The 16,392-nt window shown below is 43.8% G+C and overlaps 1 protein-coding gene across 3 annotated transcripts in view; it reads left to right on the top strand.

Annotated features, from left to right (window-relative positions):
- The window catches only part of NUP214 (nucleoporin 214), a 76,374-nt gene that overhangs the window by 18,971 nt on the left and 41,011 nt on the right, over positions 1 to 16,392 (top strand). For all 3 annotated transcript variants that reach the window (XM_074974191.1, XM_074974193.1, XM_074974192.1), the window contains exons 16-23: positions 599 to 748; positions 1,016 to 1,174; positions 8,519 to 8,622; positions 9,175 to 9,357; positions 10,070 to 10,155; positions 10,264 to 10,347; positions 13,204 to 13,449; positions 14,566 to 14,727. In XM_074974191.1, the coding sequence (XP_074830292.1) occupies positions 599 to 748; positions 1,016 to 1,174; positions 8,519 to 8,622; positions 9,175 to 9,357; positions 10,070 to 10,155; positions 10,264 to 10,347; positions 13,204 to 13,449; positions 14,566 to 14,727 (1,174 nt within the window). The remainder of the gene's footprint in view (positions 1 to 598; positions 749 to 1,015; positions 1,175 to 8,518; positions 8,623 to 9,174; positions 9,358 to 10,069; positions 10,156 to 10,263; positions 10,348 to 13,203; positions 13,450 to 14,565; positions 14,728 to 16,392) is intronic.

Raw genomic sequence — 16,392 nt, forward strand, 5'->3', positions numbered from 1 at the left:
ATTTTTGTCTTCCAACTTCTAAAAATATCCCTGTACAGGCGTGTGGTCATCTGTCACTCTTTCATATTCCATTAGTGTCCTTCATTACTTAAGCATCAGAGGGGTAGCCGTGTTAGTCTGGATCTGTAAAAGCGGCAAAGAGTCCTGTGGCACCTTATAGACTGACAGACATATTGGAGCATAAGTTTTCGTGGGTGAATGCCCACTTCATGCATGCTGCATCCAACGAAGTGGGCATTCACCCAAGAAAGCTTATGCTCCAATATGTCTGTTAGTCTATAAGGTGCCGCAGGACTCTTTGCTGCCTCTTCAGTACTTAGTTACCATGGGAGATCTTTCCATTATACTCTGAACCACTTCTTTAAATACTGTCACCCCTGTTTGGCTGCTTAAGCTGCTAGCATTAAATTTATGTTGGGAATATAGGGCTCTCTTCCTTGGGTTGGAAGGGAATGCAAGAGACCTGCCTTTATTGTCTGTAAATTATCATGCATTCATGGCTGTATAAATATATTAGCCAGCCCCAGAGCAGTAACATTTGTTCCAGAAGCAAGTCATGTCACAATGGTTGAACTTTCTTTACCCTCTGGCTCTTTAGATTGCCCATTTCCAAAAGGAGATGGAAGAGCTGAAGGCCCGAACTTCTAATGCCTGTTTCCAAGTCGGCACTGCTGAGGAGATGAAGAAGCTGCGGACAGAGTCTCATGACCTTCACACCTTTCTCTTAGAGATTAAAGAGACAACAGAGGTAAGTAGCACACCAGAACTTCTCCCAAATGTTTATGCATTGGTTGAGACCTTCAAGGCTAGCATTCGGGGGTAGATGTCTTTGCTTAACCTGTTAAGTGTTGAACTATGTAGCTGAGATGTCTGGATGTGCTGCTTCAGTGTGCGTGGGCATACCCAATTGTTCCTGAAAGTAAACACTTTTGCTGAAACGCAAATGGGTACTGATGCGAACGGCACCGTTAAGGTCTTTCGTTGAGATCTGGCTCATCTCTTCATCTGTTCACAGTCCCTACATGGAGATATCAGCATTCTGAAGACGACCCTGCTGGAGGGCTTTGCTGGGGTGGAAGATGCTAGAGAACAGAACGAGAGAAATCATAACTTGGGATATTTACATCTGCTGTATAAGAAACCATTGGACCCCAAAAGTGAAGCACAACTTCAGGTATAAAGCCTGCTCGCTACTTTTAAACTGGAGTTTTAAAATAAAATGCGACTAATTGAGGCTTGAATGTAGGTTGCCCAGAAGCTTTGGCCTGCCACACTCACATTGCTTCAGCACAGTGTAACAACAGTATGATTTAATAGTGTCTCAAAGTACTCAACAATCTCAAAGTACTTTGCAGACATTACACCCCTAACACTGCTATGTATAGATGGGGGGGAACCAGAGACCTGCAGAAGTGAAGTGACCTGCCCAAGATCAGAGTCAATGGCAGAGCTGCAAATAGAGCTCCTGACTCCCAGTACCCTAGTCTAACCAATAATGGTTACTTAAGTGAATTTTTTTGGCAAGTGCCAGTTAATTTTTTTTTTAAGCACTTCATAAAACCTTTTCAGAATAATTTTTATCTTTCGCAAATGCTTTGCGGAGCAATTTAATGATTTATAATGGCTTACAATATTGTGGTTAATTTCATGGATGGCAGAGCATAAAACTAAATGGTGTTCTAAATGCCTGATCGCAATGGAAAATTTCCCAAAATATTCAAAAGGCTTTGAAAGAGATAAAAGAAACCAGGATAAAGTACATCTCTCCCCCAGGCAATTTCCTAAAGTATCTCTGGGAGATTTTACTGTATTAAGTTTATGTATCATTGTGGGCCAGGGATTATATGTTCTACCATGGGGAATGGTGACCACAGCCGTCCAGCAACTAAAAACTGTGTGTGTGTGGGGGGGGGGGGGGGGGGGGGGGAGGGGTGATTAGGTAATTTCATTCCGATTGTAGCACTGCTAGAGAGATACTACCACCTGGAGAGGCTAGCATATACTGGTTTAAACTGGATTATCCAGAGGTTAACAGACAAAGAAAGGACTTTTGCATAAATAGCCTGAGGTTTAAATTGACTCAGGGCCTGCTTTCTGATCCAGCAAATGGATAGAACCTACTCTCCAAGGCGGCCTGGGAAGGGCTGCAAGGATTTTCCTATGAAGGTACCGTAAGACTGATAGGTGACCTCTGATGAGCTTTCTAGCATCCATATAGGAACTTTGTAGTTTTCAGTAATGCTTTCATTGTAAGAATAATTATGCTTGCTTAGAAAGAGCGGTGTGGTAATTTATAACTGGGGGGCAGTTAACCTGTTCATAGCCTTTGGAGAGAAAGCAAAGTGCAGATGCAGGCCTCTCTGTGCAGTCTGGCTTGCTGGGGAACTCGGTGATCAGGGAACTGCTCAGCTTGAACAAACCCCAGTTGGGAGGGGGAGCGACGCATTTCTCCACGCAAGAGGTGTGATGGCTTATAGCCGGAAACCTAAGAGTGGTGCCCTTACTGGGCCATGGAGGGGGAATACAGGTACAGTTGCCCTGAACTATGACAAGTACATCAGGGAAAGTAAAATAAGTGTGTGCTATAATTGTGATACTTATCTAGTTCTTGGTTCCCTATAGACAAAGCATGCTCATCTCAGGGAGTGTGACTAGGCAGTTGAGGGTACCTTTTTGTGTTATAGTAATTTTAAAATGGTTTTATGCTACTAAAAATTAATGGTATGGCAGTTAATGTCACATCAGAGTGCACCACTTTGCATGCAATTTCAGATTTCTATTAAAGGGAAAATATCTACCTTCCTAATTCGCAGTATTGCATGTTTGTATGTAGTCCTTATATAGAGAGACATATTTTGTTTTTGGTATAGTGTTCATTGCTGACATGGGGCCTGTTGGAATCCCATCCAGGACCAGGAAAAGAAAATGTTCTATACATATATTTATTCATATATTGCTGTATTGAAAAGAATAGCCACTTTCTCCTTCAGATTTTACTAAAATTCCCCTGGGTGCTGTAGATTCTTTCATGGTCCAACTTGCCTTGTTTCTCCATTTTGCAAAGTAGCATGTGTGACTTTAAAGGTATGACAACCTGGTTTTAAGAGCTGACTGCACAGACCTTGAAAAAAGAACATGGGGAAGGATGGCAGAAGGGGAGAGAAGGAGGAAAATTGAGACAGGAGTAAGGACAGAGGATTTTCAGCTAAACTCTCTGAAAGAGTCTGCCTCCCATCTTCTTGATCCTTTTTGTCTGTGAAACTTTGCTTAGTCAGTGCCATTCTTACATCTCCTGGGTGCAGAATGTTAGCATAAGAATATTCACTTGACCAACTTCTTATACGAGCTTTTAGCAGAGTTTTAAAGATCATGGGGTTTCTTTGATGTTTGAACACATCAACTCACTCACCTGAGAGCTGTTGCTACATTAGTGCTCATAGTTACAAGATGGAGTTGTGCTTTTCAGGGTATGTGTACGCTACGAAATTAGGTCGATTTTATAGAAGTCGATTTTTAGAAAGCGATTTTATACAGTCGATTGTGTATGTCCCCACTAAGCGCAATAGGTCGGCGGAGTGCGTCCTCAATACAGCAGCTAGCATCAACTCACGGAGTGGTGCGCTGTGGGTAGCTATCACACAGTTCCCGCTGCCCATTGGAATTCTGGGTTAAGCTCTCAATGCCTGATGGGGCAAAAACATTGTCGCAGGTGGCTTTGGGTACATGTCATCAGTCACCCCTCTCGCTCCTTGAAAGCAACGGCAAACAATGATGTGGCGCCTTTATTTCCTGGGTTACCCGTGCAGACGCCATAGCACGGCAAGCATGGAGCCCGCTCATCTCAGCGCTGGTGTTGTGAGCATTGTAAACACCTCACGCATTATCCTGCAATATGTTCAGTACCTGGCTGGGAGACGCCAGCACGAAGACGATTGTGAGGAGGACATGGACACAGATGTTCCTGAAAGCATGGGCTGTGGCAATTTGGGACATTGTGGTGGCAGTGGGGCTGCTTGATAGTGGAATACCGATTCTGGGCCCGGCAAACAAGCACAGAATGGTGGGACTGCATACTGTTGCAGGTCTTTGATTCCCAGTGGCTGCGAAACTTTCGCATGAGTAAGGCCACTTTCATGGAACTTCTTGAGTTGCTTTCCCCCACCCTGAAGCGCAGGAATACCAGGATGAGACCTGCCCTGACAGTTGAGAAGCAAGTGGCGATAGCCCTGTGGAAGCTTGCAACACCTGACTGCTACAGGTCAGTCAGGAATCAGTCTGAAGTGGGCAAATCTACCGTGGGGGCTGCTGTGATCCAAGTACATAAACCGCAAGGGATACTTCTCAATGGTGCTGCAAGCACTGGTGGATCACAAGGGACGTTTCACTGACTTCAACATGAGGTGGCCGGGAAAGGTGCCTGACGCTCGCATCTTTAGCAACTCCGGACTGTTCGAACAGCTGCAAGAAGGGACTTACTTCCCAGACCAGAAAATTACCGTTGAGGATGTTGAAATGCCTATAGTTTTTCTTGGGGACCCAGCTTACCCCTTGCTCCCAAGGCTCATGAAGCCGTACACAGTAGTAAGGAACAGTTCAACTATAGGCTGAGCAAGTGCAGAATGGTGGTGGAATGTGCCTTTGGATGTTTAAAAGCTCTCTGGTGCGGGTTGCTGACTAGGTTAGACCTCAGCGCAACCAATATTCCCATTGTTATTGCTGCTTGCTGTGTGCTCCATAATATCTGTGAGAGTAATGGGGAGACGTTTATGGCGAGGTTGAGGCAAATGGCCTGGCGGCCAATTTTGAACAGCCAGACACCAGGGCGATTAGAAGAGCACAGCTAGGCGCGCTGCGCATCAGAGAGGCTTTGAAAAACAGTTTCATGACTGGCCAGGCTACAGTGTGACAGTTGTGTGTTTTTCTCCTCAATGCAAAACTGCCCCCTTTGTTGAATTTACTTCCCTGTAAGCCAATCCCCCTTCCACCACAGCTGGCAAAGGAAATAAAGTCCCTATTGTTTTGAATCCATGCAGTCTTTCGGGAGATCACTGACAAGGTAGCCCGGGTGGGGGGGGGGGGGGGAGGGAAGGGAAGGACAAGGCCACATTGCTTATTGTAGCCACACTACAAATCAAAGCTGTTTGAATCACAGCCTTCTGTTGCTTGGGCCATCCTCTGGAGTGGCTGTGTACCCGGAGGGGGCTCCCCCCAGCCCCCCGCATTCTTGGGCGTCTGGGTGAGGAGGATATGGAACTTGGCGAGGAAAGCAGGCAGTTATACAATGGATGCAGCGGCGGACTGTGCTCTTGTATGCTCACTGTATGCTTTCCTGACCTCTGCAACCGAATGCCTCCATGTGTTCAGCTGTGCCCTATCAGTGCGGGAGGACTGCATGAGCTTGGAAGACGTCATCACGAGTATTTTTTTTTGCCTTCTAATCTGCGATGACCTCAGAGACGGAGTTGATATGGGGAGCATAGAAACATTTGCACCTGCGAGGGGGATAAAAAGGGAGAGTAAAATTTAAGAAAATACATTTCTGAGAACAAAAGGGAGACTTTCACAGTGAATCAAGCAATTCACAGCAGACAGCACATGTGTTTTAGGTACAAGGTTGCATTTTGCCTTTTATATTGAGTGCCTGCCGGTATGGTGACACATCACACGTGGCTGGGCAACAGAATTCGGTTTCCAGGCGGCCATGGTAAGCCAAAGGGTACGCGGGGTTGGCTTCTTCTGCCTTCATAACGTGGGAATGGTTTCAAATTGAAGTACCCTCCTTTCCCATAGGAAGCAATGCCAGTTGGGTTTGCTGTTTAAAAGGAGGGGCTGTGGTTTTGGGTTGGATGTGCAGCACACCCTTCCCCCCACTGTGTGGCTGTTCTCCAGGATGATCCCTTTTAGCCAAGTGCAAACAGCCCAACATGAGTGGGGTCCTTTTACTGTTCCCTTACAAAAATTCCCTTATTTCAACCAGGTGACCATGAATGATATCACTCTCCTGAGGCTGATACAGAAAGATAAAGACCGAATGTTGCTTGAATGCGACCAAAACCCAGGACCCTTCGCTGCCATGCTTTGTACTGCAATGATTCCAGACTACTTGCTACTGGCTTGGCGTGGTAAAGTGTCCTACCATGGAGGACGAAATAAGGCAGCCCTCCCCAGAAACCTTCTGCAAAGGCTTTCAGAGTACCTCTAGGAGAGCTTCATGGAGATGTCCCTGGAGGATTCCTGCTCCATCCCCAGACACGTTAATAGACTTTTCCCGTAGCTGTACTGGCCACAAATGCATCCCAATTCTTCAGGGCAAATCAAACTTTAAACACAATTGCTTTTAACCCCTGTAGTGTAGTTACAAATGTGCACTCACCAGAGGTGCCTTCTGCTCCATCAGGGTCCGGGAACCCGCCTTGGGAGGGTATTGGCTCCAGGGTGATGAAAAGGTCCTGGCTGCCGGGGAGAACGGATTCTCCTCTTGCCTGCTGCGCATTCTCATTCTCCTCCTCTTCTTCCTCATCCACAAAATCCTCCTCCGTGTTGCATGAGACTCCCCCCTTGTAGGTGTCCACGGACAGTGGTGGGGTACTGGTAGGGTCCCTCCCCCTAGAATGGCATGCAGCTGATCATAGAAGCGGCATCTGTGGGGCTCTGACCCAGAGCGACCATTTGCCTCCGTTGTCTTGTAGTAGGCTTGCCTGAGCTCCTTAACTTTCACGTGGCACTGGTGTGTCCCTGGTGTAGCCTCTCTCCTCCATGCCCTGTGTGATTTTGGCATAAATTAGCATTTCTTCTTTTTGATCGGAGTTCTGCCTGCACAAATTCTTTTCCCCATACAGCAATCGGATCCAGTGTCTCCCCTTGGCTCCATGCTGGAGCTTGTTTGCGATTCTGGGACTGCATGGTCACCTGTGCTGCTGACCGTACAGGAAATGAAATTCAGAAGTTCCTGGGGCTTTTCCTGTGTACCTGGCTAGTGCATCAGAGTTGAAAGAGTTGTCCAGAGCGGTCACATTGGAGCACTCTGGGATAACTCCCGGAAGCCAATACCATCAAATTGCACAATGCTGCATCTGCACTACCCCAAATTCAACCCAAGAAGGTCAATTTTTAGCACTACTCCCCTCGTCGGGGAGGAGTACAGCCGTCGATTTTAAGAGCCCTTTAAGTTGACGGAACAGAGTTGATTGTGTAGCTGCATTGCTTATAAAATTGACCTAACGCGGCTAAATTCGACCTAACTTCGTAGCGTAGACCAGGGCTCAATGTATAACCCTGGGTCAGCAGCAGAGCTGGACTCAGTTTCATGTTGGCCTGGTCTGTCTTACTAGAGCCTTGTGTTAATCTTAAAACCAGTTACAATGGAATCCTGTCACAGGCATAGATTTTGGCATCCCATCTCATTTTGATATTTATATTTAAATGGGCACTCTTGAAATCAGTAAAACTAAACTTCCCATTGCATGCACCTCCACTACACAAAGGCAGAGTTCTACTAGGCATTTTCATGCTGTGGCATGTGAGAAGAATGAAGGCAGGGTGAAGGATAGTTTTACATTTGGTGCACTGAACTGGGACTAGAGATGTCTGGGTTCTGTTGTCAGATACACTAATGAACTCTGTGGCCTTGGGCTAGTCACTTTAATATCCCATGTGCCTCAGTGCTTTATCTGTAATGTGAAGATAGTGGGTGTTGGGAGGAGAGGTTCTTAAGTGCTTGGGAAGAGCTCAGATCCTTGAGTGATTGGGGCGGGGCCACATGAGTACCTAGGTAACAGAACCTGAAATTTTTGATCACTTTGCTGGTTTCTAAAGGTAATGTAAACTAGGGACAAGCACATCATCAGTAGGAAATGGCTCTAGAAAAGTGAGGTTTGATCTGTGTAATACTTAACATTTGTAACACACTTCATCTTGAACACTTTGCACTGGTAGAGAGCAGGAAGCTGAGGTACAGAAGTTGGCTTGCTCAAGGGCAGACAGTAAGCTAGTGACAGATTGGATTAGTAAAACAGAGTTCCACTGTATAGGGTTCTGCCATTCTGATTTAGATTTTCTAGATGTGAACATGTAAGAGTGTCCTGCATGACTTCTATTTTGGCTCTTTTACAGAGTCTTTAATTTACTTCATTGGATTTAAGATTCCCATAGATCAGTGGTTCCCAAACTTGTTCCACCGCTTGTGCCGAGAGAGCCCCTGACGGGATGGAACGGTTTGTTTACCTGCTGCGTCCGCAGGTTTGGCCGATGGCGGCTCCCAGTGGCCGCAGTTCGCTGCTCCAGGCCAATGGGAGCTGCTGGAAGCGGCACGGGCCGAGGGACTTCCTGGCTGCCACTTCCAGAAGCTCCCATTGGCCTGGAGCAGTGAACCACGGCCACTGGGAGCCGCAATCGGCCGAACCTGCAAACGTGGCAGATAAACAAACTGCCAGGGGCTTTCCCTGCACAAGTGGCAGGACAAGTTTGGGAACCACTGCCGTAGAGAATTGAAAGATTCTCATTTTTTTCTCTTTGGTAGGAAATTAGACGCTTACACCAGTATGTGAAGTTTGCTGTTCAGGATGTGAATGATGTTCTGGATTTGGAGTGGGACCGGCATCTGGAACAGAAAAAAACCCAAAAGTAAGTGAGTGAAATTGGAATAGAAAATTACTCTGTCTAAGGAGCATACTAATGAATTAGGAATAGGACATTAATAAATAGACAAAAGGCATTTTATGATTACCACTCCAAAACTTTTTCAAAGAGTTTGTGAACAACATTTGACTGAGCCATTTTTGCCTGTATTTAAAAGTTCAGACTGCGGACTATTTAACTGTGACTGACTTTGCTAGATGCTTTCCAGCAAATTCTCTACATCCTATAAATTCCACTTTCCCAAATGTCTGTAAAATAGGCTTTGTATGCACTAAACATATCCAGGGGAGACTGGTAATGAAGCCCTTTTGTTGAACAAGTACCTACATGTTAAATTAATAAACTTGCAGTGTACTACAAAGAGAAATACACAACTGACCTGTGCTGCCTTGATATTCAAACCAAAATGTGGTTTGGGGGCTGAAGTCGTCTGAAGTCAGTAGATGAAATAAACCTGTGTATGTATGCACATGCACTTGCAGCTAGGTGTCTAATGGTCTTCTCATCTTTTCCTGTTTTGTTTCTTCTTGTTTCCAGGCGCCTGATTGTTCCTGAGCGAGAGACTTTGTTTAACACACTTGCTAATAATCGTGAAATAATTAATCAGCAGAGGAAGAGGCTGAATCACCTGGTGGACAGCCTGCAGCAGCTCCGCTTATATAATCAGACTTCTCAATGGAGTATGCCCAGTGACACGTCTTCTCTTAGCAGTTCTCAAAGGTATGTGTAATATTTGCAGGTTGTAGCAAGAAGTGTATTGAGTTAAGTCTCTTCCCAATAGTAATGTATGAAAGTGCATGTCCAAAACAGACTTAATAATCATGCTTTGTAGATATAATTGAGTGTAGAGATGTTGGGGAGGGGGGGGAATCCTCAAAAATGAGCATGGGCTGTAAATATGCAAATTCTGCTCACCAGTAACACAGGTGCTCCTCATATAGGCGTGAAAATTAATTCTGTTGTATTTTGTGATAGCTTGTTTTAATATATCGGTGTGTCTCTCTATGAAAGATGGGCTCTCACAGAAATGAAAACACTGTGAAAATGTAGCCTCAAAAATGATCTACCATTGTCATGTCTCATGAGGACTACAATAGAATTTTAATTTAGGACAAGAGGGAATTTATTAGCCATTTGATTTTTTTCCATAAGTAACTTAAGGTCTTGGTGCATGCGTTTAAATATTGCAACATCTAAAGAGGTTCTGGTGGCATTCAACAATGGCTGTTGTAAAGCAGTGTCATTGAGGCATATGCAGATAGACAATCCTGTGTCCTTTAGCCCTTCCAGGTGAGTTGGGCATCAAATTATGGTGTTTCCACATGAGCCTGTGGTTCCTTCTCATTCCCATACAGCTGCTTATGTGGGGCAGATATATGGCTATTCCTCTTGCAGGACCTGTCTTTTGTTTCACCGCTCTGTCTTGTTTCAGCTTTGACAGTGACCTTGAGAGCCTGCGCAGTGCCTTGGTGAAAACTACCTTGGAATCGTATGCCAAGCCTCTGCCAAAAGCACCTGGTAACTCATTGTTCTGTTTTTTTTCCCCCACCTGCACATTCTAAAAATGACTTTTAACTGAATCTCCATGGTTTCTATAGACTAGTGATTTTTTTCTCCATTTTGCAGCCAAATTGTCCCCAGTTAAACAGGCACAGCTGAGGAATTTCCTAGCCAAGAGGAAGACTCCACCTGTGAGATCCACTGCTCCAGGTAAACCCTTGATACATTAGGAATCTGAAACATGCAAGCCTTCCCACAGAACTTGTTAATATCCTGCCTTATCTGTAGAAGGAAAAATTCCTACCGTAGCCCCTTGTATTCCTCACTTCCCCAAATAATGTGCTTCTGTGGAACTAGTTCTAGCTAGAAGTTTCCTTTCCCCGCTCAGACTAGACTAATGAATATCTCTTTTATTGGCTTGTCCTCAAAGTTGGCCGCCTTATTTTCAGTAACAATAGTGCCATTTGCTAAACAGTTAAGAAAAGGAATCTAAATAGCAAATGGAGGCAAAGTTAAAGGGAATCCCTAATTCTTAACTGTTTTCTTCATAGTAGTGTTGGTTATTTCTGTGTAATGCATCTACAGTGCTAAAATACAAAGAAGGCTTTTATAAGCCCTTTCACAAAAATGCAGAGTAAAAACTAGTTGTGAACCATGATCACTCAAAATACTAAATATTTAAAAGTTATTTAAGCTTGACTAAATTCTAAATATCTCTTTATGGCTGAGTGAGTGAGTTATTTCTAGAACCTGGGAGCTCCAATCATGGACCAGGACCCCTTTGTGCTAGGTGCTGTACAAATACAAACCCAAAAGGTGATCCTTGCTCCGAAGAGCTTACAATCTAAGGCAGTGGTTCTCAAACTTTTGTGCTGGTGACCCCTTTCACATAGCAAGCCTCTGAGTGTGACTCCCCCCAAATAAATTAAACACTTTTTTTTATATATTTAACACCATTATAAATGCTGGAGGCAAAGCGGGGTTTGGGGTGGAAGCTGACAGCTCGCAACCCCCCCAAGTAATAACCTTGCGACCCCCTGAGGGGTCCCAACCCCCAGTTTGAGAACCCCTGATCTAAGGCATGGGAAGAGCATCATTAAACTTTGTACTGTACATATATATATGCAACCCCCCCCCCACACACAAACACACACTATAGCTTTTGTTCATGAGAGAGATTTAAGATGAGTGTCTAGTCTCTTAATCTCAGTGAGCCTTCCAGTCTGAAATCCAGGTTCAGGATTGTTTTAAAATAGGACAGTTTAAAACTAAATGCCTCTTTTCTTGATGTTCTCTAGTTTAATCAAAGTATGTGGCACTCATTTCAGAATCAAACACCAGTAGCTCTTGTTCTGAAGTAGTTATTCAGTGTAAGTCTTGCATATTCAATCACAAAGAACCATTTCTTTACAATAACAGCAGAGAACAATTTGTCATTAAAATCTTGAGCTGGAGGCAGTCAAAGGGTTGCAGGAAGCAGTGGTCTGATAGCAAGTTCCTGCCTCTTTCCTTCCCTCACACCAGGCCTACAGTACTAAGAACCATAAGTATTGTACTTCATTGTTAAAGTCTCAGGTTTGTCAAGGAGATAACAACAATGTAGCTTGTGAGACAGATATAGATGTGACTGATGAATAACTGTTTCACAATAGTTTCTACATGAGACTGGGAGGAATGATGTGAGGTTGAAGCTTATAATCATGCGATTAACAAGAAACCTTTAAACTAGATTTTATCTTAAGAATGGTTCTCAGTATCTTAAAGTGTGGAGACGCTTGCAGACTCCGTGTTTTGATAACCTGCTGCTCTTTATGCCATTCTTGAAAGTATTGTCTTGGCACCACAGAACTTCCAGAAATAGTGCAACACTGCAGCTTGTTGTCATACACACAGACGTCACAGTTACTACAGTTGGCCTTTCCAGTATTTCAGTGTCAGTCTCATTGTCATTGTGTCAGTCTCTACGACCCTCCCGCTGCCATCTCCCTACCTGCATTGCATTTCAGCAGCCAAAATGCTGTCTCGCTGCACACATGGCTGGGGAATTTCAAGCTGCAATTTGGACTGAAACCTGAATCTCGGGATCACAAACAGCTCCTGCACTTTAACCTTTTGGAAACTAGGGTTTTCTCTTGCTTTATCATGAACACTTTGAGAGTTCCAAAGAACTCTTGGCCCACGCATTACTCCACCAGGTGTCACATCACTTGGTGAACATCAAATGCTGAATGCCACTGTGAAGAAAAGTTTTTTTTCACTAAGTGTAACAAATATGGAGATTGAGATGAGTCCTAATTTGCATATTAACAGATCAGTTTCAAGTGTGACCTTCAGATCCTTCAGGGCAATAGGGGCAGCCACTAAAAATAAAGGTTTCCATCTGTTATAACCACAGTGGGTGGCTTTTCGGATGGGTGGCTCCTATGACTCATAACAGTGGTTCTTATGGCATTGGGAAGCCTTGGAATGTCACCTGCTCCAATGTAGTTTTTGAATCAGTCTCAATATCCCAATATTTGGGGGTTGTTGGCACCCAGGCTCCTAAGAGAAGAACCCCAACGGCCCTGTGTGCCTTGGAAGTGTATCAGCAGTTCATATTAGACCATGTGAGTTAACAGCATTTATGGGGTCCCTGATGTCATTGTACGAAAAGTGTCTTCAGAGTCTCTCTCCCTTACTTTAGACACTTTTGACCTCCTTTCATTTTTGTTCCTATAGCCAAAAAATGTCCATTGACAGTGACCGCATTGGTAACTTTCAAACATGTAATGTTTCTCTTTTGTTTCTTCCATAAATAACATCTCTCCCAATTAGTTATAAGAATATAACAAAGTAGCCCTTATTTTTAAATTTGAAAGGATCAGGAGATTGCATGTTACCGTAATGTAATGCCTGGCCACACAGCATGTGGTGCCAGAGTTGAGAAGTTAGCTTCTGCACTATGAAGTTAAAATGAGACAGTTAAAAAGTTTTATAGACATGGTGTTTCTATCCTAGCCATTGAGATTAAATAGCACCCTCATTGGCTTTGGATGACAAAATAATATGGCTCTTCTCCAATTGCAGCCAGTCTCTCCCGATCAGCCTTCTTGTCTCTGAGGTATTATGAAGATTTGGATGAAGTCAGCTCAACATCCTCCATTTCCCAGTCACTGGAGAATGAGGATTCACAGGTCGTAGAGCAGGAAGAGGAAGCTGCTCCAGTCCAAGTTCCCCGACATGCCCCTGTAGTCCGTACTCCCTCTATTCAGCCTGGTCTAATGGCACAGTCTCCACCATTTGGTAAACCTCATCTCACAATGGGCACTTTAAGTGAGTAGATTTTGGAACTGCATTCCCCTTCTTGTTTATGACCTTGTTGATGTGTTTAATCTCTACAGTGCTTGTCATAACTTCAGTTCTAGGTGAAATGATTTTGTGGTGTCTGTCTTCATGTTGCCAAACATCCAAGAGCAATGAACAGTACAGAATTATAGCCCCCTTGAACTCAGGCCACTAGTGTTGAAGTAACATTGGAAACTTTATTGTGCTTTTCCTATAGCCTGGGCCATTTAGATCAAGACTGAGAAATTCAACTAAGATTATCTTATCTATTGGCTAGAGGACAGGAGGGAAAGTCAAGACGCCTGCCTTTGCCACTAATGTGTGACTTTGGGCAAGTTACTTGACCTTCTTGTGCCTCAGGTTCCGCAACAGTAAAAAGGGATGAACCTTTTTGAGCCATAAATATGAATTCTTACATGGGAGGTGGCCCTGCGGCTCAAATGTGCATATTGAGGGCCTCAGTTTGTAGCTTTGTGTCTAACTTCCGCTTTCAACTGGTGTAGCCAGGTTTAACACTTGGCATCCCAGTTTCTGACAGTAAGGTGACTACTGGTGTGTGTTCGGTTTCTCTCCACACCCAGAAGAGTTGTGCTCACTTCTGTAGGGATCCTCTAAGTGATCAAGCAAGATGTCAGTAGACATGACTATAAGGACAGACTGAGAAACAGCCACCCAATATGTCCATGCTTTTATGTGACTGCCTACATCTGGTAGCTGATTGAGAAGGTGTTTTTTCAGCAGATGACATTCTGATTGATTGTTAAGGTTTATTAAGGAATTAATGTAGGAACTGGGTTATGTTTTTCGAAAGGGAGTAAGATTAAGGGTTGGCAATTTGACCCACCCTGCATGCTGAAAAGATAGCTGATTAGGACTCCACCACTTGCAGTTCATTAGAAGTTATGGGAAAGTGAACATTGCCAGATTTGATGAATTGCTAGTTGCTTGACTGTTGTAAATTAGTCTTGTCTGACTATATGAGGATTCAGCGGGAACAGGTATATAGTGTATTGCTTTTAAAGAGTCACTACATTCTAGTAGGGGCTTTTGAGTCTCCCTTGTTCATGGGAGTTCAATGAACTGTATTTTTTTTTTTTTTTTTAGTGCCTACATCTTCAAGCAGAATCGTTCCACAAGGGGCAGATAGCACAATGCTTGCAACAAAGACTGTGAAACATGGGGCCCCTGCTCCCACTGTCACCGTCCCAGCACCACAAGCAGCTGCTGCAGCAGCACTGAGAAGACAGATGGCTAGCCAGACTCCAGGTAAAACTGTTAACTGACTAAAATCTGGGCATTTCTACACATGTGTGGTGGTTTCATTTATTTATTTTTATTTATGTAGTGAGTGCATTTAATAGACTTTTAATGCCTTTGAGGGTAAGAAACCATTGCCCTTGGCATGAGCCAAGTCTGATACATACAGGATCTGTATATTATTCCCCACACAATGCTGCCAGTGGTCTCTTCTCTCTTATTTGAACTCTCAGGAAAAAAATGCCTGAAGAATCAACATCCAGGGCTACTTAATATTCATTTTAATCTATGCAGAAACACAGGAGTTGATGACTGTATATCGGGGTGGCCAACCTGTGGCTCCGGAGCCACATGTGGCTCTTCAGAAGTTAATATGCGGCTCCTTGTATAGGCATCGACTCTGGGGCTGGAGCTACAGGTGCCAACTTTCCAGTGTGCCGGGGGGTGCTCACTGCTCAACCCCTGGCTCTGCCACAGGCTCTGCGCCCACTCCACCCCTTCCCACGCCCTCCCCTGAGCCTGCTGTGCCCTCCCTCCTCCTCCCCCTCCCCCCACCAGAGCCTCCTGCACTCCATGAAACAGCTGTTTGGGAAGTATGGGGAGGTGCTGATTGGCAGGGCTGCCAGTGGGCGGGGGCGGGGTGGGAAGCTGATGACGTATTACTGTGGTTCTTTGGCAATGTACATTGGTAAATTCTGGCTCCTTCTCAGGTGCAGGTTGGCCACGCCTGCTATATATCTTCAAAAACTAACATTATGATCATCTGATATACATAAGCCCCGAGGAATTCCTGATAGTTGACTATTGCACAACTGAAATAATAATCAATCTATATGTAAAAATCCTCCATGATTAATGAAAGGTAAAAGGAAAAGATGTGTTGCCCATTCTAATAGTTGTTCACCATGTTAGTTACATTAAAAGATGTATATTTTAAAACAGTTTAATATTAATATTAAAGGAACACTTTAGGTTCAGGTAGGTTAATCCTTAGATCTGGCTGTGGGGTTTTAAAAGACCTTAATAGAAAAATCTCCGTATATGAGGGGTTTTTTTTTTGTTTTTGCTTGGATTTACACATCCCTTGTAGCACCCAATCATTGCAGGAAATAATAAAAATTCAGCTACATACAAAAAGGAAACTGACTAGTCTGTCTTGCTTGTCCAAGGTGAATGGAACTGCAAAAAGCAGATGGACAGCATGAATACTGGAAAAGTAAATTAGGCATTTAAAATTCTTTTTTTATTAATCTTAGAAGTTTAATAAGGGAAAGGGGGGAAAAAAGGGCAAGGTAAGAGATTTGTGTTAAGTATGACTTACTCTCTATAAATCTCTCAATGCAAAATACAGTAATTCCAAATATTACAGAATCCAGTAAACTGGATTGTATTATGTAAATTGGAGTAATACAAAGTAATCTAACTAATTTACGATAAGTAATTCTACACAGTAATTACAGTCTAAATTTATAGTAAAGTTTATATGACATTGCCAGCACAAACTGACACACGCAATTACTTTTAATACCTAGGACTAATATTTGAACATACTCACGTTTTGCATATACACAAACACAGAGCATGCATTTATGTGGCCAAAATAGCAATCATGCACACTCAATAGGTATTTCTATATTTGCCATTCTTTCACAGTATAATTGTGGCACCTTAATA

This window comes from Natator depressus, chromosome 16 (genome assembly GCF_965152275.1).
Source record: "Natator depressus isolate rNatDep1 chromosome 16, rNatDep2.hap1, whole genome shotgun sequence".
Classification (NCBI taxonomy): Eukaryota; Metazoa; Chordata; order Testudines; family Cheloniidae; genus Natator; species Natator depressus.